This window comes from Medicago sativa, chromosome 5 (genome assembly GCF_051527215.1).
Source record: "Medicago sativa cultivar Bolivia chromosome 5, Bolivia_mono, whole genome shotgun sequence".
NCBI classification, from domain to species: domain Eukaryota; kingdom Viridiplantae; phylum Streptophyta; class Magnoliopsida; order Fabales; family Fabaceae; genus Medicago; species Medicago sativa.
Window position 1 is genome coordinate 12,327,948 of NC_140753.1, and position 21,636 is coordinate 12,349,583.

Below are 21,636 nucleotides of genomic sequence, written 5' to 3' on the forward strand. Positions count from 1 at the left end.
TATTTAAAAACTCAGGGGTTAACACATCAAAAGGCTCATTGCCATCAGCTTTAGATCTATCAATTGAATCCACACTTTTCAACACGTATAAAACATATAAAAAAAAACTACAATTAATATCAAATTATAACATATAATTCTAAACACATGTTGAAATAATGTATTACCTGGAATCAAACCAAAATATATTCGTTGATATCATTAAGAATCTCAAGTGTTCCAGCCAAAATAGCTCTGGATTGTTAAAAAAAAAAATTGGATCCTTGACTAAGTCTGGATACGTGCTTTTAACAATCGTCTGAATTGGATCGTCAAAATTAGTGATCAAAAAATCTGATGGAATGTCATTATTTGCATACCCATCATTAGGTCTTTAAGTGTTCTATCTAACGCTCCAAAATAGAACTTATGGGCCATTGGAGTCTCGTCCCAAATGATTAACTTGGCTAGTTTTATAAGCCCTGCATGATCACTGCCTTTATCTATACCACATGTTGATGACTCAAGAGGGGGTATTGGAATCATGAACTTTGAATGTGTTGTTCGAGCTCCCGGCAGTAATAGTGATGGGATTCCAGACATAGTAACCATCAAAACAATTTGTTTATTTGACGTATGTAAGAAGCTAAAGTTCTCCACATACACACGTCTTCCATGTGCCACCATGACCGTAAAGGAAAAACACACCTCTTTTTTGATTGTTTACAACTTCCATTATTTTTGTGAAGATACCTCGTTGTTTATCTTGTGAATAAATCAAAGACATAGTAAGTTTATTAATAATAAACAAAAACAAATTTCTTTTTTCGAAGAAGCTATTAATAATACACAATTAGGCACCCTCTCAAAAGAAAAAATACACAATTAGAATGACTCTTTTACAAACCTATGAGACTTCGGTATAAGCCATTGAATTTTTGAAGTTGCTCTTTATGATCATAAGCACGCTGTCATAAATAAATCTATTTCCTCATTGCTTAGCAACATAACCATTTGCATATGGCATTCCAACATAATCTATCAAAGACTTGTGATTCTTTTGCAAGTATCTCTCAATTTTTATCAATGGTAAATTGAAAATTTCTTCATTAGATAACCTTAAATCTGGTAACACAAATTAAAATTACAATGAGTGTTAAATTGAAATTTTTTCAATATATATGAATTATCAATTAGTGTTAACCTTTGTAAAGTTATTGTTTAAATATTAAGTTTCGTATTAAGGAAATGATGAATGGTAGAACTAAAAGGCCTACGAAAATTCAAGAATCAATGGAAATTGAATTTTTTTTTTTTAACATTTTAAACCATTCCATAGTCCCTAACACATTTTCTCTAATCTTTTATTTTTCTTTTTAGAACAGGTTTATAAAGCAAATGTAAAGGCTTTCTAAACTCTTCTTTTTCGACTATTGCCGACCTCGCCATTATTTATAGATTCAAATTGGGAGTTGATGGGGGTGAGGAATACTTTAGTTGCTGCTAATATATAATGCTTTGGTCGTAACAGTTTAGGCGATTTCCCTTACAAATATATGTTAGGATCAGAAGGTTGAGTAAAAGCTATGCAAATTGAAAATAAAAGACATCTAACATAATAATTCGCAAATGTAAGAGCAAATTAGAAAGGTGCATCAACAATAAAAAATGTAACCACCCTATTAACATCGCTACTAAATAAATCCCTTAAAAAAATTGATCATCACTTAAAGAACCCATGATGATCACTTTATCCCATAAAAGATGCAAGAGCAAATAAAACTCTAATATAAAGCTCCCATATACGACGCAATAGGAAATAAAACTCTAATAAAGCTATGACATTATTTGAGTAGAATTAGTATTTTTATTTATCATTCAACCCTTGCTATTATCACTCTTTATCCGCATCAAAAACAAATATTTTTATTTATGATTTTTAAAAAGGACGATTATGAAATTTTTTACTATACTTCAATTTTTATATATTGTTAGTAGATAACATAATTATTTGAAAATCGTGATGAGGAAAATGCATTGGGCATTTAGAATAGGGTGTGGTTATGGTGCATAAGGAGATCCTTATGCACCGTGCATAATTGCTTTCTACACCTAACATAATTGCTTTCTACACCCCAAGTGAAAGCCTAATTCTAATAAGTCCAGCTCATTAACACCTAGTCCAACAAAAACAATTTAACTTTTCTACACCCCAATTGCTTTCTAATTCTACCGCTGACAATATCAATAACCAGTTTCAATGACACAGGGCATAAAAATACATATAATTCTACAACCAATTAATTAATCTGCCATCGCTGAAGCAAAGAACAACTAGTCCACCCGCCGGGACTTCACTGGTTCTGAAGTGTAATTTTTATTTTTTATCTTTTTTTTGAGCCAAAAAACTCTTGTAGGTAAATTTGTAGTGACTGAAATGAATTTTTTGTTTGTCCTAACATTTTTTTTAATAAATCATGATTTTATTCCATTTTTCTTTTTCACAAAATGAATTTAGTCATTAAACTATCATCGTTTTACCAATTTGCTCATAGACTATTAAAATGTCTTTAAATTATATCATCCACCAATTTGTTCTCTAAAGCATTTAACCAAGAACTAAATTGATTCATGAAAGTATATATTAAGGATTTTTTTTAATTAATTTCAATAGTTTAGAAATCAACTTGACAAGATAGCGATAATTTAGAACTTAATAGCAACAAAAGTATACCTAAAAACAAAAAACCAGAATTAAGCGATTCTAAATGATAGACAATACACCAAATCAAATAATTATCACATATTATTATCATATAATAATTCTCATAAAACATGAAGAACAATAATAATTCATTATAATTAAAAAAAAAACATTTTTCATTGATTTAGTTGCTGATGATGTAAAACAAAATACCTTCATAATCACACTTCAAGATGAAACCTAACAACGAAAAAAATTGAAATTTTAATTCGGAAATGAAAAAAAAAGAGTCTCGTCGGAGAAGAAGGCTTTTGCCGGCGGTGCTGTTTCTTTGTTTTATAGAGAGAGATGAGAGCTTTTTATGTGTTAGAGAGAGAAATGAGTATGGATTATGAGTTTCTTTACTGGAACGTTGTTTAAGATGTTATACACTGAAATTATTACTGAAACCATAATTATGGTTTAATGGTTTTGACAGTCTTCTATGAGAAACCAAAATGTTTTGCTATGGGTATGGTTTCTGTGAGTTGTACTTCAAAACTATTTTGCTGTGGAAATGGTTTCTGTGAGTTGTACTCCAAAACCATTTTGATGTGGGAATGGTTTCCGTGAGTTGGACTCCAAAACCATTTTGCTGTCGAAATGGTTTCTGTGAGTTGTACTCCAAAACCATTATATGTACTTAATGGTTTTGAATTTTCTTTTTCATCAATTCACAGCAAGAAACCTTTGCCAGAGAAGATAGAGGAGACGAATCCATCGCAAACGCAAAAACATTGAAATGAATTTTCCAGATCCAACACAGAACTTCAAGAACACATGAACAATCATTCCATTTTTTTTTACCAACACAAAACTCTTTCCATCTAACATCAGAAATTCGAAATTCATCAAAGCCTCAAGCACAAACACACTCCGATTTTGAATCATCACCACCTTAAATTCACAAACGCGAATTTCCATCAAAATCCACAAACACAACCACAAACGGAGCCATTTTCGCACCGTCACTGTTCGGATTCAATCTCATTACGAAGAACAAAGAGTTTCTGGCTCGAGATCTAACAGAGAAGAGGAAGCAAAGCCGTCGCCATTCAAGTGAAGGTTCGAATCAAAGGAGAATTAAACCGAATTCAAAGGAAAGAAGCGGAAAGAGTTTGAAGTTTTCCGAACAGGAGAAGAGTTTCTGGTTTCTGTCCGAAGATTTTGTTTCTCCAGAATCAACGTCAACGCGAGGTCAAGGAGGAAGAGTCTCACGCATACTGCTCATCTCCAGATCGCAAAAGAGGTAGTATTTTGTTCTTGTTTTCTTCTTTAGATCTAGGGATTATGGCTGTTGTTCTTTAAAAAAATAAGTTTGGATCCGTTATAAGCAAGAAAAGGGAATGTTGAAAATGTATTTTGTTTTGAAAACAAAGTGATTTTGGTGAACTCCGGCGGCGGCGCCGCCACCCTAGGGTGGCCGGCCACCGTGCCGGAGAAAGATTGAAGATGAAGGTTCATCTCTTTTGTTCATTTGTTTTTTTGTTATGTACAGTGTGAGAGAAGAGGGAGTGGTTGTGATGCAAAACAATGGGAAAGAGCTGAAGAACAAGATTATAACACGTGTCCCTAATCTGATGGTTGTGATTAACTTATGCATGGTGCATAAGTTATGGCTTATGCACCATAACTTTTGCCTTTAGAATAGAGCAACTAGTCTCGTGCATGAGTTGGCAAAAGTTGCAAAACCTAGTTCTTATGGTTATAACTACTCTTTCTTTTTTGTTGAAAACATTACTGCATTTTTTCCTCACTCAAAGTTTGTTTTTGATAAATTAGAGGTCGTAAGGCCAAATTACAATTGAACACAACGACTAAAATAAATATCCGCCACATTCTACCGGAGGAGGTTAAAACAACCTTGTGGAGGAGATTCAAAGAGGTGAATACCCATAGGTAAATTAAAAGCAGACCCTGCTAACCAGTCAGCTACTAGGTTAACGCAATTTCACCAAAATTGTCTTGCAAGGTCTGCTCAAGCCTCACTAGAAGTTTGTATTTAAGTATCTACCGAAAAAAATACAAAATTAATGAATAAAACAACACCCAAGATACCCTTAAGTTAAATAAATTAAAAGCGGTGACAATCCTACCATCCAATCTATTTATCAAAAACCATAAAATATATTGTTCATTGTCTAGTATTGGACATGTAGGAAATTACTTCCCACCCGTAAAAAAAGGATCTTAAGCTGTTAAAGTTTAGATAGAATATTACAAAATAGCAATACATTTTGTATGATTGGTTCCACCTCTACAGGAGCCACTACATATTCTGGAGTTGTATAGTTGATTTGACATATTTGGCTGTTTTCGTGTAGAATTGATTTTACCTTCAGAATTGATTATGTTTGAAACTTGAATTGGTTATTTTTTATTTTAGAACTAAATGTATAATTCAAGTCACTTTTACATGAATCCAAACACAAATCACTTTACATTCAACTCGTTTTTAGTAACAGTCAATTTTACAAAATCAATTCACTCAATCAAATTTCATCACAGGAGAATCAAACATAATTTAATGATTTGTACTGTCGGTACACAAAAAAAAACTCACTCTTTTGTTGTAAAAAAGAGTTAAGTGGGTCGACTCGCCTCGAGTCACGGATTAGGTGTAACTTTATGGATTTATTTTGTTGGTAAAAATTTTTTTACCGTAGTAAAAAACAAATCACTTTTACCTCTAAAAAAATCACCTTGAAAAGTCCCCGTGAGCATAGCTCAGTTGGCAGGGACATGCATTGTTAAATGCAGGGGCTGGGGTTCGAACCCCGGACACCCCACTTATTCACCTTGAAAAAGGTGAATTCTAGCCACTAGACTACTTGACCAAAAAAAAAAAAATCACCTTGAAAAGTATTATATTTGTTTGATACAGTTTAAAAAAATCAACATCTACTTTAAAGAGTGTTGTATCTTTTTTTATTTTATTTTTTGACAAAAGGAAAACGATATTCATTCATTCAAATTTTTAAAATACATCAGAGACAATAACATGATCAATATCGATAAAAACGTAAAGGGTGAATTTGCGAACAAACTCACAACATCCAATTTACTAGCATAAAACGGAAAAATGCCTACAAATAATATGATAAAATCTAAATCACCAGAATACTCATGCTTCCGGACCTGCAACGTTGACACACAAAGACTGAATCTGTGATTGCCTGAAGTTGATCTTTCAATAAGAACCAAACGAACACTGCACAACACGATGCGAAATCAAACAACGCCGCACAAGACGATGAAACAACGAAAAAACACAAGAAAAAACTTGATATACGTGGAAATCACTTATTTAGATTGTAAGAAAAGGGGAAAAAAAAGTGTTTTTTTTTTTACAAAAAAAAGAGTGTTGTATCTGTTCGTTACATTTTTTAAAATAGATCTTTTGTAGAGGGGAGAGAAAATAGTATCCAAAGATTGAGATAATTTTATAACAAAAAAATCTCTTTTATATAATAATTTTATTCAAAAAAAGTAATTTTTTATTAAAAAAGTGATTTTTATTTTGACAAATAAACACAAAATTAATTCATCTTTTTATAAAATCTCTTAAAAATAATCTTTAAGTTTGTTACTGTTTAAAAGTAACAAATATCTTCGGTCAAAAAAAAAAAGTAACAAATATCTTGTTAAAAAAAAAGTAACAAATATCTCCTTAAAAAAAAGTAACAAATATCTACACATCTAATTTTAATGAAAATCAAACCAAAAGAAAATAAAAAAATAATAGTTATCTATGTTCAGGTGTTGTTCTGGCCCATGACCCAACTTAAAAATAATCAAACCCTCGTTTTTTATTAACTTTTTACAACGATCGCGCTCTCGATAATTTTCTTTTATCATCGCACGCTCCCTCCCTGCTTTTGCAATTCTACGATCGCCCTCAGATTTTCTTTTTCAATTATTTTCATGTTTTTTACGGTTAGTTTGTAGTTTTTCATATAAAGTTCATACTTCAAATTTGTTATGTTTAATTGAAACAGTTTAATGTGTTTTCTTCTTAGTTTCTCGTTTGGACTATATGATAACTACTATCAAATTTGAATCCCTTTTTGTGTGTTTTAACTTTTAAGTTACTTATTTTGTTTTTGTTACTTTTTTGCAATTTAATGTAGCCATGAAAAGAAAAAACGATTCAGTTGCCCCTGCTAGGGTTAGTCGAAGATGCAATAAAGCAAAAGTGATATCTGATGAGGCAGACATACATGAACTTTGCCCTTACTTTGATAACCTTCCATCTCACCTCACCGCCAAAATTCTGCTTCAACTTCCCATCAAGTCTCTTCTCATTTGTAAATGTGTGTGCAAGATTTGGAAAACAATGATTTCAGAACAACATTTTGTTAAATCGCACTTTGAGCTAGCACCAATTAGTCATATGATTCGGACCCGTGACTCTAGCCGAGTGTCAAGAACCATGTACCTTCTTGAGTGTGAACCTGAAAAGTTTGAGATTGAAAGCAACAATCATGTCAAGCTTAAGCCTATGTTCAAGCTTCCTCTCAGATCATTTAGGGATAAAAGAGACAAGATCAATAGTGTATCCAATCGCCCTTTTCGTGCTGCGAGATTAGTTTCGGGGGAAAATGATGAGAACGGTGATAGGGGTAGACGAAGCCTTTATATTGCTTGCAATAGTGATTTTGATAAGTTTGATATTGTGAATTCTTGCAATGGTTTACTTTGTTTGTCTGACCTATGTTTCGGAAACCCATTAGTGATCTGCAACCCAGTCACGGGGGAGTTCATAAGACTTCCTGAATCTACCACGAATCGGGTAAGAATTCAAGGACATGGTTTTGGTTTCCAACCTAAAACTAATGAATATAAGGTGATAAAAATGTGGGTGAGACATGTGAGGAAGTTCACGCGTGTGATCCTTGAGATAAACACACTTGGATCACCATCATGGAGAAATGTTAAAGTGGATCCTCAAATATCTTTTTCGGAGCTCAGTTATCCTACTTGTGTGAATGGTGCGCTTCATTGGATAAGATCTGAACATAAAAAATGGTCAATATTGTTTTTCTGTTTTGAAAGTGAGAGGTTGAAATTATTTCCTTCTCCTCCACATGTGTTTGGAAATCATCATAATAATGGAAATCATCGTAACTTCAAGAGGAAGATTAGCATGGGAGAATTAAAGGGATTTCTTTACATTTGTGACTGGACCTTGTTCTCTGAAGTTTCAATGTGGGTTATGAATGAATATGGCATTGAAGAATCATGGACTAAGGTTTACAACATCGATACTTCATTCAATCCTCCGGACCTTCATGTTCAATGGCGTCCAAATTTATGTTTGCCTATAAAACGCTTTGAAGAAGGTGCTGCCATATTGTTATATCATTCCCAAAATTGTTTGATGTACTATGAACCTGAAAAATATGAATTCAAACTTTTCCGAATACATGGGAGTCGTTCACAATTTTTTGAAGTAATCCCGCATATTCCAAGTTTAATTTCATTGAAGGATGTCTTGAAAGGAGACAATATTGAGGTGTTAAATATCCACTCAAGGTAAGAATGTAGCTTCTAATATTTTATTTTTTTATTGGCAATTTGAATATGATGGTTGATGCTCCCATACAAGTCATAGTAATTAATTTTAATCCTAAAACAGATTGCTTAAGGAAGACATGTTGTTTAGGTATATATATATTCTCACTTAAGGTTGTGATGTTTCCTCAACAAATTGTTTTTACAACTAATATATTTATGATGTTGTTTATATTTGTTATAATTTTAGTTTTTTTCGATATCTAATATCTACTACCTTTAACTACATGTTTGGCTCTGATAGTTAATGGGAAAAAAATCACCTGGACACAATCTGTTGTTACTAATTACATCTTATAAATTTCCTTTATACTTTCGTGTTGATGGAGGAGGTGAAAATGAATGGATAGTTGTTGTAATGTCAGTTATTTGGATCTTCTTTAGTTGCTAAGTAGTAAATAGTTTTTTGAGCCTATTCCATCCCTTACAATTTGCAGTTTCAGCTAATATTTACTTATCCATTATTCCCTAACACTGTTTTAATTAATATAGGTGTGCAAAGTTTAAATTGCGGGAAGAAAATGATGTTCTTTCTCTGTCTCAAGAGATTGTTGAGACTTGAAAGTTCATGTTTTTCATCATCTGATGGTGAAGAATTTGGTTATGAACCCGCTTCCTATGAAAAGTGTGTCTGCTTTCGCATTGATTGGTATTCTGACTTTTTAAATATATCTATGGCTTTATTAAGCATAAGAAACTTTTTTTTTTTTTTTTATCACATTTCTAGTTTTTCATCCTTTACGTTGCTTATTTTTGTTTATCAATTGATTGAAGATATTGAATTTGAATAGTTCATAAATGTTGTCTCTGTCTAGTACCGTGACTGCAGCAAATGAATTCACGGTGATTGAAATTTTACAAGCTTGTTGATGACAATTCATAAATCGTAACAAAAAATGCAAAGAAGAATTTTGTATGTTCTTGCTTTGATTGGAAAATTATTCTGAAATTGAGTATGTTACATCTTCACTCGTTGATGTAATTTGTAAAAGATAATAATTAATACGTTGAATATATCCACCACATCTACCTGCAAGACAACAGAAGTTAACAACTATACACACTCCTCCACCAACTCTTCATCCCAAACAAACAGGTTCCTACACCATTGCCAAGCCCCTCCCTTCGGCCCCCACCCTATAGAATTGATATATGATCACAACATCTTTATTTTCAAATAATTCAAAAAGCCTATTGAACCTAACACTAACAGGCACCCCATCCAGCCACGAGACTACTTGATAAAAAAAGAACTTAGACATTCATTATGAGAGATTTAACATAATAAAAATTACATTTTTTTTATATTTTATTGTCAAAAAACGTTGTAGCAAAATTATGAAATATTTAAAATGATTTTTTTTAATGAGAAGCTATTTAAACCATTTTCTCATTTGAAGTTTTTTCTTAAAAAATACTTTGGTAAAAAAATTATAACAAAAGGATTAAACACAGGAGAAAAAAAAATATTATTTTTTAGGGAAATGCTAAAAAGTGCTCTTGGGGCATTGGATAAAGGAGCAAAAATGGAAATTTTGTGTTAGAAAGTGTTAAAAAGTGGTCAAATCAACTTCTAAAAAGTTTACAAATTGTTGTTTCCAATATAAAGCTACTAATTTTGGTTACCTTAATCATTGCCCTGAGGACATTAATTAGCAAGACCCTATTTTTTAAAAATGTAATAAACGACATTATAATCATTAACAGTCTGCTAAAAGGAACTTTACTTATCTTTCTTTTTGTTTGAGGGAAAATGAAGCTATTTTTATCTGGTCTCTTTGTGTGCGTGTGTGTAAAATGAAACAATATACAATTAGACTCATGACCACATACGACTAACTCAGTGTAATTTATCTTTTTTGAGGACAATGTAATTTATCTTAAAAGTTAAATTTTATGTCAAATTTTATATCACGATTGACATTCACAAAAAAGACACGCTCCTTCAACAAAAAAAAAATCACGTGCAATTAAAAAAGGCTCCTTCTACCGTACACCCATATATTTGTATGTACCAATATTCCAAACTAAAATGGCCAATAGTTTTTTGACAGCATGGAACAAGTAAGTTTAACTGGATTATAGAATTAACACCACAAAACTTGTGAATTTTGCACTTTAGGGCTTTTATTTTATGATATAACTAATTTTAATTTGATTTAACATAAAACATATTTAAATCGTTACTTCTTCTCCCTCATGACAGTTCTTCTTCTTCATCTCCTTCATTGCAATAATTTGAGCATTTTCATCGAGTTTTATTTGAACGTTGCCAAACGATAAAAATCTTTTATTTTTCTGGTCTCCAGGAGGTATTATCATGAAGAAATGCTACTGACATGTACTAATTTGCTTATATGTGGGAAACTACAAGAACTAATTTGACATTTTAATTAAACTTTGCAGTTATTTTTTATAGCAAAAAAGGGGATAGCTACCAAAAACACTCACGACACTGCCAAAAAAGGGGAACGGCAAGAAAAACAACACTAATTTGCAATTAATGCTTTGCAGCAAGAAAAAGGGGAACACTCACGGCACCAATTTGCAGTTTTGTGTTCCCAGAAAGAAAAGGAGGAGGTTAAGTTTCAGATGATGAATGTTGGAGAGAAAATTATGATGGTGGTTAATGATTTGGTTTTGTTTTGATTAAAAAAATTAATTAATTGGTTTTGTTTTGATTAAAAAAATTAATTAATTAATTTACTGAAATAATAATTTATACAATTTTTGGGGATTAAATTGAATAGAGAAGTGTACCAAAACACTTTTCCTTAAGTCAATCTTTAATAATGTTGACATGAATCATTTAATTGAAATGACACTTTTCTATTGGTTAAACATTTGAGAGTACCAAAACACTCAATTTTGTTTGGAGTACCATAGAAATTGCCATTAAAAAAAGGCACACCAAAGACCAAACTATATCACGATTGACATTCACAAAAAAGACATGCTCCTTCAAAAAAAAAAACACATGCAATTAAAAAAAGGCACACCAAAGACCAAACTATATAGTTTAGTTAAAAATAAAAAACCGTTATATATACACTCAAAAGTTTATAAGAGCCAAAACAACCATTCGAATTCAATCCCCATAAATAGAGTATGTAATTTAATTTACGTTAATTTCTTCTTATTATCTTAATATTTATTTCTTTTTGGGAAGGTTTATGATTTTCCAATTTATATGTTTTTGTTAGCTTTCTGATCTTTTCCGCTTATTGTATTGTTTTATTAGCCATGGTTTTTCCGCTTATTGTATTGTTTTATTAGCCATGGAAATAGAAAACGATTGTTCAAAAGGGAAAATTTTCCAAGAGCATTCTATAGTTTTTTGCAGCCCAGTCACACAGGTGATTTTACAAGACTTCTTGATTATCCTCCCCTTATAAAGAGGCTTGACACTCACGCATATATAATATGCAATTTTGTTGGTTTTGGCTTTCAGCCTAAAACTAGCGAATACAAAGTTTTAAAAGTGTTTAGGAGATATGTCAGAGACGCCAACTATAATTTTGGGTTTGAGGGTGTGACTGCTGTAATTCCCACACTCGGAATCCCAATGTGGAGACATGTTGAAGTTGATCCGAAGTTGGCGTTATCCATTGATGGACTTCGATTTCTCACTTGCGTGAACGGCGTGCACTTCATTGGATCACCAGTCGAAAGTCAATATTGTGTTTCAACTTTGAAAGTGAGAGATTCCAATCCTTTCCTTCTCCTCCTCATGTGTTTAAAAATGATACGTATCGAGATAGCAGTCTGGGAGAACTAAGAGTGTGTTTGGATGAGGTAATTTGGAAATTTTAAAGAATTTAAAATTATAGGCAGTTTACCTCAAAGTATTTGAATTCCCTCATAACATTACATTTCCTCAACATTACATTACATTCCTCCATCCAAACAATGGAATTCACCTCGAAGTATTTGAATTCCCTCATAACATTACATTCTCTCAAAACATTCCCCCATCCAAACACACTCTAAGGGGATTTCTTAACTTATGTCATACATCTTCTTTCAATGATGTTACAATGTGGGTTACAAAGGAGTATGGTATTGGAGAACCATGGAGTAAGGTTTACAACATTGATACTTTGTGCCCTTTTTTGGGTAGTCCACAAAAAAAAACTAGTTATCTACCTAAAATATGGATTTAAACGGTGTCCGCAAATGAAAGGTGAAATTACACTCCTCAGATTAATTAGTCGGTCATTGAACCACATACCGAATTAAAAAAAACTACTTAAAATATAAAATAAATATATCCTAGTTATTTAAATTGAAAAATTATCAAGAGTGCGTGTTTAGAATGAAAATAATGAGCACATTCAGGCAAACAGAATTATTTCCTTTTAAATATATGAAATTGATTAAAATAAATGATTTAATCAAATAATCATCTATAATTTTCACTATCAATTTAATATTTAAAAAAATGAATGAATTATCTATTAAATTTGACAAAATCTATGATAAATAAAATATAATTTAATGAAAGAGAAAACTGAGAAACGAATAAATAGTTTGAAATAAGGAGAAAACTCATGTGAATTTATTTATGTGTTTTTCATATGATTCTTAGCTAAAAATACATTCTTCATGAGTAGTTTATTTAGGAATCATATGAAAAACACCTAAGAAAATACACCTAAGTTTGTTGCTAGAATTAAAGGTTTTTTGTGTGGTAGTTCACATAAAATACTCACAACTACCTATGATTTCTCAAATCCACAATTTTTTTACAAGTTTTTTTTAAGAGGCTTTTTTAAAAGTTTGTTATAACCACAAAAAATGAATTTTAATTACGTGATACATAAAGCATGTAAGAAAAATGCACCAAAATTTTGTTCTTAAAGTAAAGGATTTTTTTTAATGATAAATATTAGCAATTAGTTGTTAAAAAAATAACACAAAGTATATAAATGAATAAAAATATCAAATGAATATAATAGTAATAATAGACTTATGAAGGAAAAAATAATAGTAATAGTAGTAGTAATTAGGGATGCCAACAAATTTATATGCATGATATCCATGGATAAAGTTGACCATTGACACGAAGTGAATAGATTAACATGTATACACAGATAATATAAATTGTAATATTTTGAGTACTTTAAATTAATGGATACATATGTAGAAATAACGGTACCTCTACATACAATTTACAATGATAATTAAGACGTGCAATATGTGTAGAGATATTTATAATATATAAAAAATCGGTTTTTTGATTAAAAAATTGTTAATGTGTTAGTATAGTACAGGTCCATAATAAACAAATTATAAAATTAAATAATATGTATTTTGAGAGATATTCCACCCGTTGCGATCCTAACCGACTCGATACATTAATCCATGCAGTTAAGCGCAAACAATGAGATAATATTGAGGTGCTAAATATCCACTCAAGGTAAGGATGTAACTTCTAATACTCTATTTTTATTAGATAATTGAATCTGATGCTCTCTTAAAAATCATGATTACTTTGAAGGCTTGGTTTTCTATGTTGCTGCCTATATCTTATTTTCAATTTTTGGGTTCTATTTGGGAAAAGGAAGGCTTGGTTTTTACTTGTAGATCCTCTCAATTATGGTTGTGATATTTATTAATCAACTTCTTTTACAACGAAACTGGATCGGGACTCTTTGGTTCAATAATTAATTCATTGAATTTATTTTATAAATCAAATGAGTCAAACTTGAATTGAAAATTAAACTCGTTAAATAAATACGTTGAATTTGGAATATGCATAGTTCGACACGTTTATATGCACATAGTATTATTGAGCAAAAAAGCATGAAAGCATGATATGCAACAACAACAAAAAGAGCACATATGCATGAGTGACGAAATTAAACAGAGGATAGCGTGAATCATATATAAGTCCCACATCGGAAATTTTGTAAACAATACATAATAAACTTATCTATAAAATAATAGGGTGAAAGTTTATGAGTTATTTGACAATTTGAGTGTATCTTTATACTAACAACTAGAACGCCGACCCGTGCAACGCACGGGTCTCACGGGCCGGAATAATTTGATATATAATAAAACGAATAATTAATAAAGTTTTTAGTCCCTATAAATATATCAAATTTAGTTTTTAGTCCTCGTAAATTTTTTTGATAGATTTTGGTTTCTATAAAAAATTTCAGCACGTAGTTTAGTCCTTATTAAATTAAAATTTATTTAATTATGCTTAAAATTTTAAATTTTTTAATGATCTGTTACATACTTGTTTAAAACATTATAAAATGTTCCTTCGCTTAAACACATACTAAGCAAAGGCAAGCATACTAACTTGGTTTTATCAATCTGTACTTTTAATTTAACATGTGGATGTGTGGGATCTAGTTACTCAAGCCAAATCAGTATTGGGTTTTCTTCATCAAGCATACCAACTTGGTGAATGACTATCTAACATTCAGAAAAATATTAACACCTTCCGGAGGTAAATCTAAAAATAAATTTCGTACATTTAGAGGTCGAAGCGCTAATAAAAGACAATGATAATAAATTGTTGAATTAATACTTATGGCAATGAATAAATTTATTTAGGTGGACTGGAAAAAGTTTCCTTAGCTAAGTAAATATAGCCGACACAGCAACTTGAAGAAAATTAAAAACCAAACTGTAAAAAACAAAAGGAAAAAACACAGATTATTTAATGTCTGATTTATGCAGATTGAAGGAATTCGATAACAAAGCAAACGGCTCTAGCATTCGAGCAAGTTAAACATCTTTGTCGTCCTTGTGCTCAATTTTGACACGAACAACTCTGGTAGGTTTTGTGGCCGACGTCTGGCCAGCTTCATCATCATCAACAGCCACATAGTCAATGCTATTAGAGGACCTCTTAGCACCTGTTTTGGTGGTTGGTGTGTCAATCACACATGTATTGCTGCATGAGTCCTCAGCCTCTGGTACATCCTGCAGACATTGGCGGCAAACAATTTGATCAATTGTGTTACGGATTAAACCTTTACGGACTCATGAAAGATTAATGTAATAATTACCATCTGAACATTTGAATTGTTTGGCGCAGCACAATCCACACTAAGCTCAACAACAGATCCATCGTCGGAGTTATTAATTGTATTTGTTTCTCTACTGACTATAGTCTCGTAGAGCTAACGTGCCTGCATGCACCTTCCATTCCACCGTAAAGACTCATCGCCACTGTATCAGAACACTTTTCACCACTGTTGCCTCCATCGATTCCTCACCGAACAGATCAGTTACCATACATTGATTGATTAGTAACTAATTTAGTAAGGGAACCATAGTTTCAATTATAAAATTAAAAAAGTATACCAAAAATTATATTAGGAGAATACCAGCACACAGATTTGTTAGCAAACAAATGAATAGTCACGCAACCGTTTAAAATTCCAGAGTAAACTTAAAAATGTCGTGATTTTATAGGAACTAAACATATTTATTTATAAACATAAAATTTCATTAGATATAGATAAAGAAACTATAAATTGTAATAAGTTAAATATAAAGTATGTAAATAAATTAAAAATTAAAAATATAATTATGTCTATATATACTATATTTTATTACCGTGTTTTTTAAATTCGTTTAAATATTATTTTAATTAATGGTTAAGAAAAGGGAAAATTTCTTATACGATATTTAGTGTGACAATAACAATAGTTAAATATCATAGTAATATGAAATCATGAATATAAATATGAAAAAGGGCGACAACGGATTATACCCATGTTGGAGAATCGACTTAAACTAAACAATTTTAGAAGCTACTATGCATGTGTTTGATTATGCGGTGACCAAAATTGAGTTTGATTGAATTGATTTTATATATTTTTTTTAAAAAAATAAAAGAAGGATTATATTAATTGGAAATGGATCCCAAATTTCTTTTGGATTTTCTTCTACCCAAATCTTATTTAAAAGACTTAAACGCACTTTTGGCCCCTAACTTTATCATAGTTGCAATTTTGGTCCCCTATTAAAAAAACCACTTTTTAACCCCCTAAGTTTACCCATTTTTTTCAACTTTAAGGTCCCCTTAATCTTGACTCTGTCAACGCCCACGTGGCTCATCACTTAAGTGAGTTGGACGCCACATGCATTATTTTTCAATTAAATTTAAAAGAAAAAGCCACATGTGTATATTATAATTAAAGAAACAAAAAAGAAAAAGGTAATGGGAAGGGGCGCACGTGACAATCTTCATCTAAAACACAAACAACGATGTCAGCAGTTCAACATCTTACAACATGAACAACAACAAACCACTTATTATCAAAAGAAAAAAAAACTATGGTCCTCTTTAGAAAGAATTTATCAGGCCACACTCATGCTTTCTCACCTACCATTTCTTCTTCTTTTTCATGGATAAGAAAATTCAAGGATGAAGGTGACATTCACAGCCATGGTCATGTGTATTTATAGTTATACCGTATGAAAGAAAGAAGTAACAAACAACACCTTTGTGTTCTTAGTAAAGTGGATGAAAAAATGGGGGGAAAAAATTAGGTTTAGGGTTAGCTTTACGGATTAAGCATTTACCACGGTTTAGGGTTTATTTTTATCGAGAGAAACAGGTTTAGGGCTTCGTATATATAACCAAAATATTTGCTTCATAAAAAAAGGCGAGGATACGAATAAAATTTGTGCGATGCATTTTTTTAGATGGAATTTGTTATGTTAAATTGCAATCGTAAAAGTGTAGAAAATATTTGTTTCAAAAAAAAAAAAAAGGAGGATACGAATGAAATTTGTTAGGTTAATTTTTTTTTTTTTGAAAGGGAAATTTGTTAGGTTAATTAATAAATAAGGATTCGGATGGCCAAAACTATAGGAAAACAAATTTCGGATTTAAGTGAATTGATAACAAATTTCGGATATGAACAAAATTATAATTAGAGATAAATTTGAAATAGTTGTTTCGGAAAATAGAAGAGATAAATACGAAATAGTTGTTTTGGAAAATAGGAGATAAATATAATATGATCAATGGCTAAAATTGAATGGCGCCGAAATGCGCAAGATCCAATGGCTTAGAAAAGTGGAAGAAAAAATGGGGGGAAAAAATTAGGTTTAAGGTTAGCTTTACGGATTAAGCATTTACCACGGTTTAGGGTTTATTTTTATCGAGAGAAACAGGTTTAGGGCTCCGTATATATAACCAAAATATTTGCTTCATAAAAAAAAAGGCGAGGATAAGAATAGAATTTGTGCGATGCATTTTTTTAGATGGAATTTGTTATGTTAAATTGCAATCGTAAAAGTGTAGAAAATGTTTAAAAAAAAAAAAAAAGGAGGATACGAATGAAATTTGTTAGGTTAATTTTTTTTTTTTTGAAAGGGAAATTTGTTAGGTTAATTAATAAATAAGGATTCGGATGGCCAAAACTATAGGAAAACAAATTTCGGATTTAAGTGAATTGATAACAAATTTCGGATATGACCAAAATTATAATTAGAGATAAATATGAAATATTTGTTTCGGAAAATAGAAGAGATAAATACGAAATAGTTGTTTCGGAAAATAGAAGAGATAAATATAATATGATCAATGGCTAAAATTGAATGGCGCCCAAATGCGCAAAATCCAATGGTTTAGAAAAGTGGATGAAAAAATGGGGGGAAAAAATTAGGTTTAGGGTTAGCTTTACGGGTTAAGCTTTAGTAAATAAGATAAGATTTAGAGTTTTTAGAAATAGCCTATTCCAAAATCCTCTCCTCTAAAGATGTCCACATCATCATATTCCTACTTGGCATTTGTTCCAAAAATCTCTCCTAATTTTTAATACAAGCTTAATAACTATAATTATTATTAAAAACCGTTTTTTATTTGACATTAAATTGTACATAAAATACATAGTTGGTTACAATCAAATAATTATTAATATAATTATTGTTTCAATTAAAATTTATATCTTACATTAAAAAATTGGTATCTTACAATCAAATAATTATTAATATAATTATTTTTTCGATTAAAATTTATATGTTACATTAAAAAATTGGTATGTTACAATCAAATAATTTTTAATATAATTAGTATTAGATTAACATTTATACGGTACATTAAAATTTTGGTAGGTTACAAAATTATAATAAATAACTTTTTTTTTGAGAGAAAAATTATAATAAATAACTTGAATAAATTATATTTTGAATTTTGGTCCGTTACACTATGACATTAACCTACTAATTAAAAATTTAATTGTAGTAATTAGTTTTTAAGGTTATATAATTAATTTTTATTCGTTACATAATTATATTACTTAATATTAATAAGATATTATTAAATTTCAAATGTTATGAAGTTAATTTTTTGTAGGTTACATGAAATATAATCTAATCGTTTAATGCACATTTTATAATATTAAAGACGTTGATAATATTAATTTTAAAACGGTCAAATTATTAATTAATTGATATTAACCGTTATGGCACTATTTTTCTATATAAATAGTAGCGCTTTTGGATACGAGTACACAACAATCACAAAATATACTTCTTCTTTTTCTGTTCTCTGGTTCTTTGATATCTATATTCTAAGTTATTTCTGTAATTTTTTCTATGAAAAGAAAAATGTCTATGAAAGATGACTTCATCTCTGATGTTTCGCCAAGAAAACAATCGTGGACATTGGTTGTGAGAGTTGTTCATGCTTGGTTTGTTCAAGACTACAAAAATAAAAAACTATCATTTTCCATCGTTTTAAATGTACTCTTTTTGGAGAGTATGTTGAGGAACTGAACTCTTTTCTATCGTCCGGTGATAATTTATTACTCGCAATTGTGATTGTTTGTTTATACGTGTGTGTGTGTGTGTGTGTGTGTGTATATATATATATATATATATATATATATATATATATATATATAACACATACACTTGAATGATATACTTTTGTATCTTAATGATAGGAAAACTAGCATTGCAAAATGCATTTTCTTCCACTAGAATCACCTTCGATCCTGAAATTGATGAAACAAAGGAACTAAGGAAAATGTGTGTGTGTGTGTGTCTATATATATATATATATATATATATATATATATATATATATATATATATATATATATATAACATTTTTATTAAATTATAATATTATTGACAAATATTTTTTATTACAACTTTCTTATAGCAAATACAAATTCTCCTGCATCGGGATTGATCCAGTTACCAGATCCTTCTCGCATGCCTGTAAATGAGGAGTTTCTCAAACTTACTCCTAGGACCACTATCAAGAAGTTGAAGAATGTTAATAAGGTTTTTTGTTTTATTAGCGATCTATTTTGATAAAGTTTGTACGCCTTTTAGTATAATGTTATTTTGTATGGTGATGCAGGGCTCATCTTTTATTGTCTTGGGAACAATAAGTGAGATTATTGATGGGGATGGATGGTGGTACACCGCTTGCTCATGCAACAAAAAAGTGTGTTGATTCTAACATGTACTTTTGTGAAAAGTGTGATCGTCATGTTGTGCATGTCACACCTAGGTATATGCTAACTTAAATTTATTGAGATTTTTAATCAGCGTAAAGCGATATCCTTACGTTTGTTATTAACACATCCAACTGTTTGATGCACGTTCAAAATCAAGAGTTGGTTGATAACAGCGGAAGTGCACTTTTTGTTTTATTTGATTGAGATGATTCTGGATTGCTTAATAAATCATGTTCTGACATTATCGAGTCCAACAACATTGTCATATGTATTTTTTCAACCTATTTTATAATACAAAGCTCTAATATTTACTTTGGAAATGTATAATTGTACACAAATAATAATAATAACAAATGTATGATACTTTTATTCATACGATATTTTGGCAGGGTGATCCATCTCATGATTTACCCAATGAGATTGCACAATTGGTTGGTGCCAAGTTATTATTTAAGGTTGACGTGAGTGTTGGATTCAACTCTAGGTATGAGACTAGCTATCGTTATCGTATTATGAAGCTTAGCAACGATCCAAACATCCTTTTAAAGTTTAAAAAAGTTGAGACACTCGAGGTATCGTAACACTCTAATTGTTTGAAACAATTTTTGTGGACATTAGTTTCCTTAATGTAATACAAAATTGTAATTTTTATTGTTTGTGTGCATGTTTAAACAAATAGGATGATTTGGTTGAACTTGCAATTCATAGCCGGTATGCTTAGAAGACAGTTTGTCTCGAGAAAGACAATGTTGTCATGGTATTTAATAACTATTTGAAGTTTATTTTATTTGATTTTTTGGAAGAAAAGTAAATGACAGTTGTGATTATAATATATACTTATTTTACTATAAATTGACATATTTTTTATTAAAGGACTTAATGGACAAGTTTTCTGAAATAAGTCCCACAACTCCATCATCTATGGACCCCGAAAGGTGTTATTGAATTAGATTGTGAATCATTTGCACCTCATAAGAAGAGAATCTTACCAACAAATGAAGATTGTGGAACAACTGACGCAATTGTTCAACCGGTTAAAAAGATTGTGAAGATAGAGAAATAGTGTCTTCAAGTGACTTTGTTTTATCGCGTTCAAGTTGTTTGTCCATTATGTCAATGTTCCATGTCTGTTCTTAACGTACCAAAATAAGGTCCATGTCATTGACAATGGAATTACTATTTTCAATTGAATAAATCAATATTGTTCCATGTATTGACCCTTCAATAAAAAAAATATTTCAATTTTCATATTAATTTACAATTTACTTGTGTCTTAAACTTTACATAAATTCTAAAATATATATAAAAATTAAAGACCATTTTTTATTTCTACCTTCTAGGCCAGATATGTAACTCAAGACCACAAAAGCAATCTCGACCCAAAATATACCTTCTTTTTGTCAAAAGACCCGCACTAAGACCTCGAACCACCAAGTGTGAACGACGAGACCGTGTTGTGAAACAAGTCACGGGGTGCAGCACCAGTGACTATGAACGAGGCCAAATCGACCGGCGGCAACGTGGGCACCAAATCGACTCTATCCTCATCTGTGAAGTGGTGCAACAGTTAAGCGACCACACCACTCACACGACAACTAAATGATGACCTTGAAGGAGAGGACACAACATGGAAAGTAGTGGACGGCGGCTAGGATTTTGTGTTTGACAGAGACGAGTGAAAAAAGAAAACTCCCATAATATATTAATTATTCACAGTGTTTTTATATTTTAAACATAATTGTAGTTTTGCCCACTATTTTATCATTCTCACAAAAATAATTATATCTTTATAAATTTTAACTTTTTAATTCTCAATAAACGATGATTTATTCTTTCAATTTTAAATATGAGGATAAAGTACTACATAATGTCAAAATTCTGGAATGAAAT

At 30.8% G+C, this 21,636-nt stretch overlaps 1 protein-coding gene and 1 long non-coding RNA gene across 2 annotated transcripts; one reads left to right on the top strand and one right to left on the bottom strand.

The window, feature by feature from the left end:
- Positions 1-6,854: 6,854 nt before the first annotated feature.
- LOC146920113 (F-box protein At3g07870-like) lies at positions 6,855-8,993 on the top strand. The gene is made up of 2 exons (XM_085713496.1): positions 6,855-8,257; positions 8,789-8,993. The coding sequence occupies exons 1-2, from the start codon at positions 6,855-6,857 to the stop codon at positions 8,856-8,858; spliced, it is 1,473 nt and encodes a 490-aa protein (XP_085569622.1). The 3' UTR covers positions 8,859-8,993.
- Positions 8,994-14,760: 5,767 nt separating this feature from the next.
- LOC146920114 (uncharacterized) lies at positions 14,761-16,899 on the bottom strand. Its single transcript, XR_015011681.1, has 2 exons — positions 15,325-16,899; positions 14,761-15,238 (listed from the first exon to the last, which is right to left on the bottom strand). It is a non-coding gene; the product is annotated as an uncharacterized LOC146920114 (long non-coding RNA).
- Positions 16,900-21,636: the final 4,737 nt, after the last annotated feature.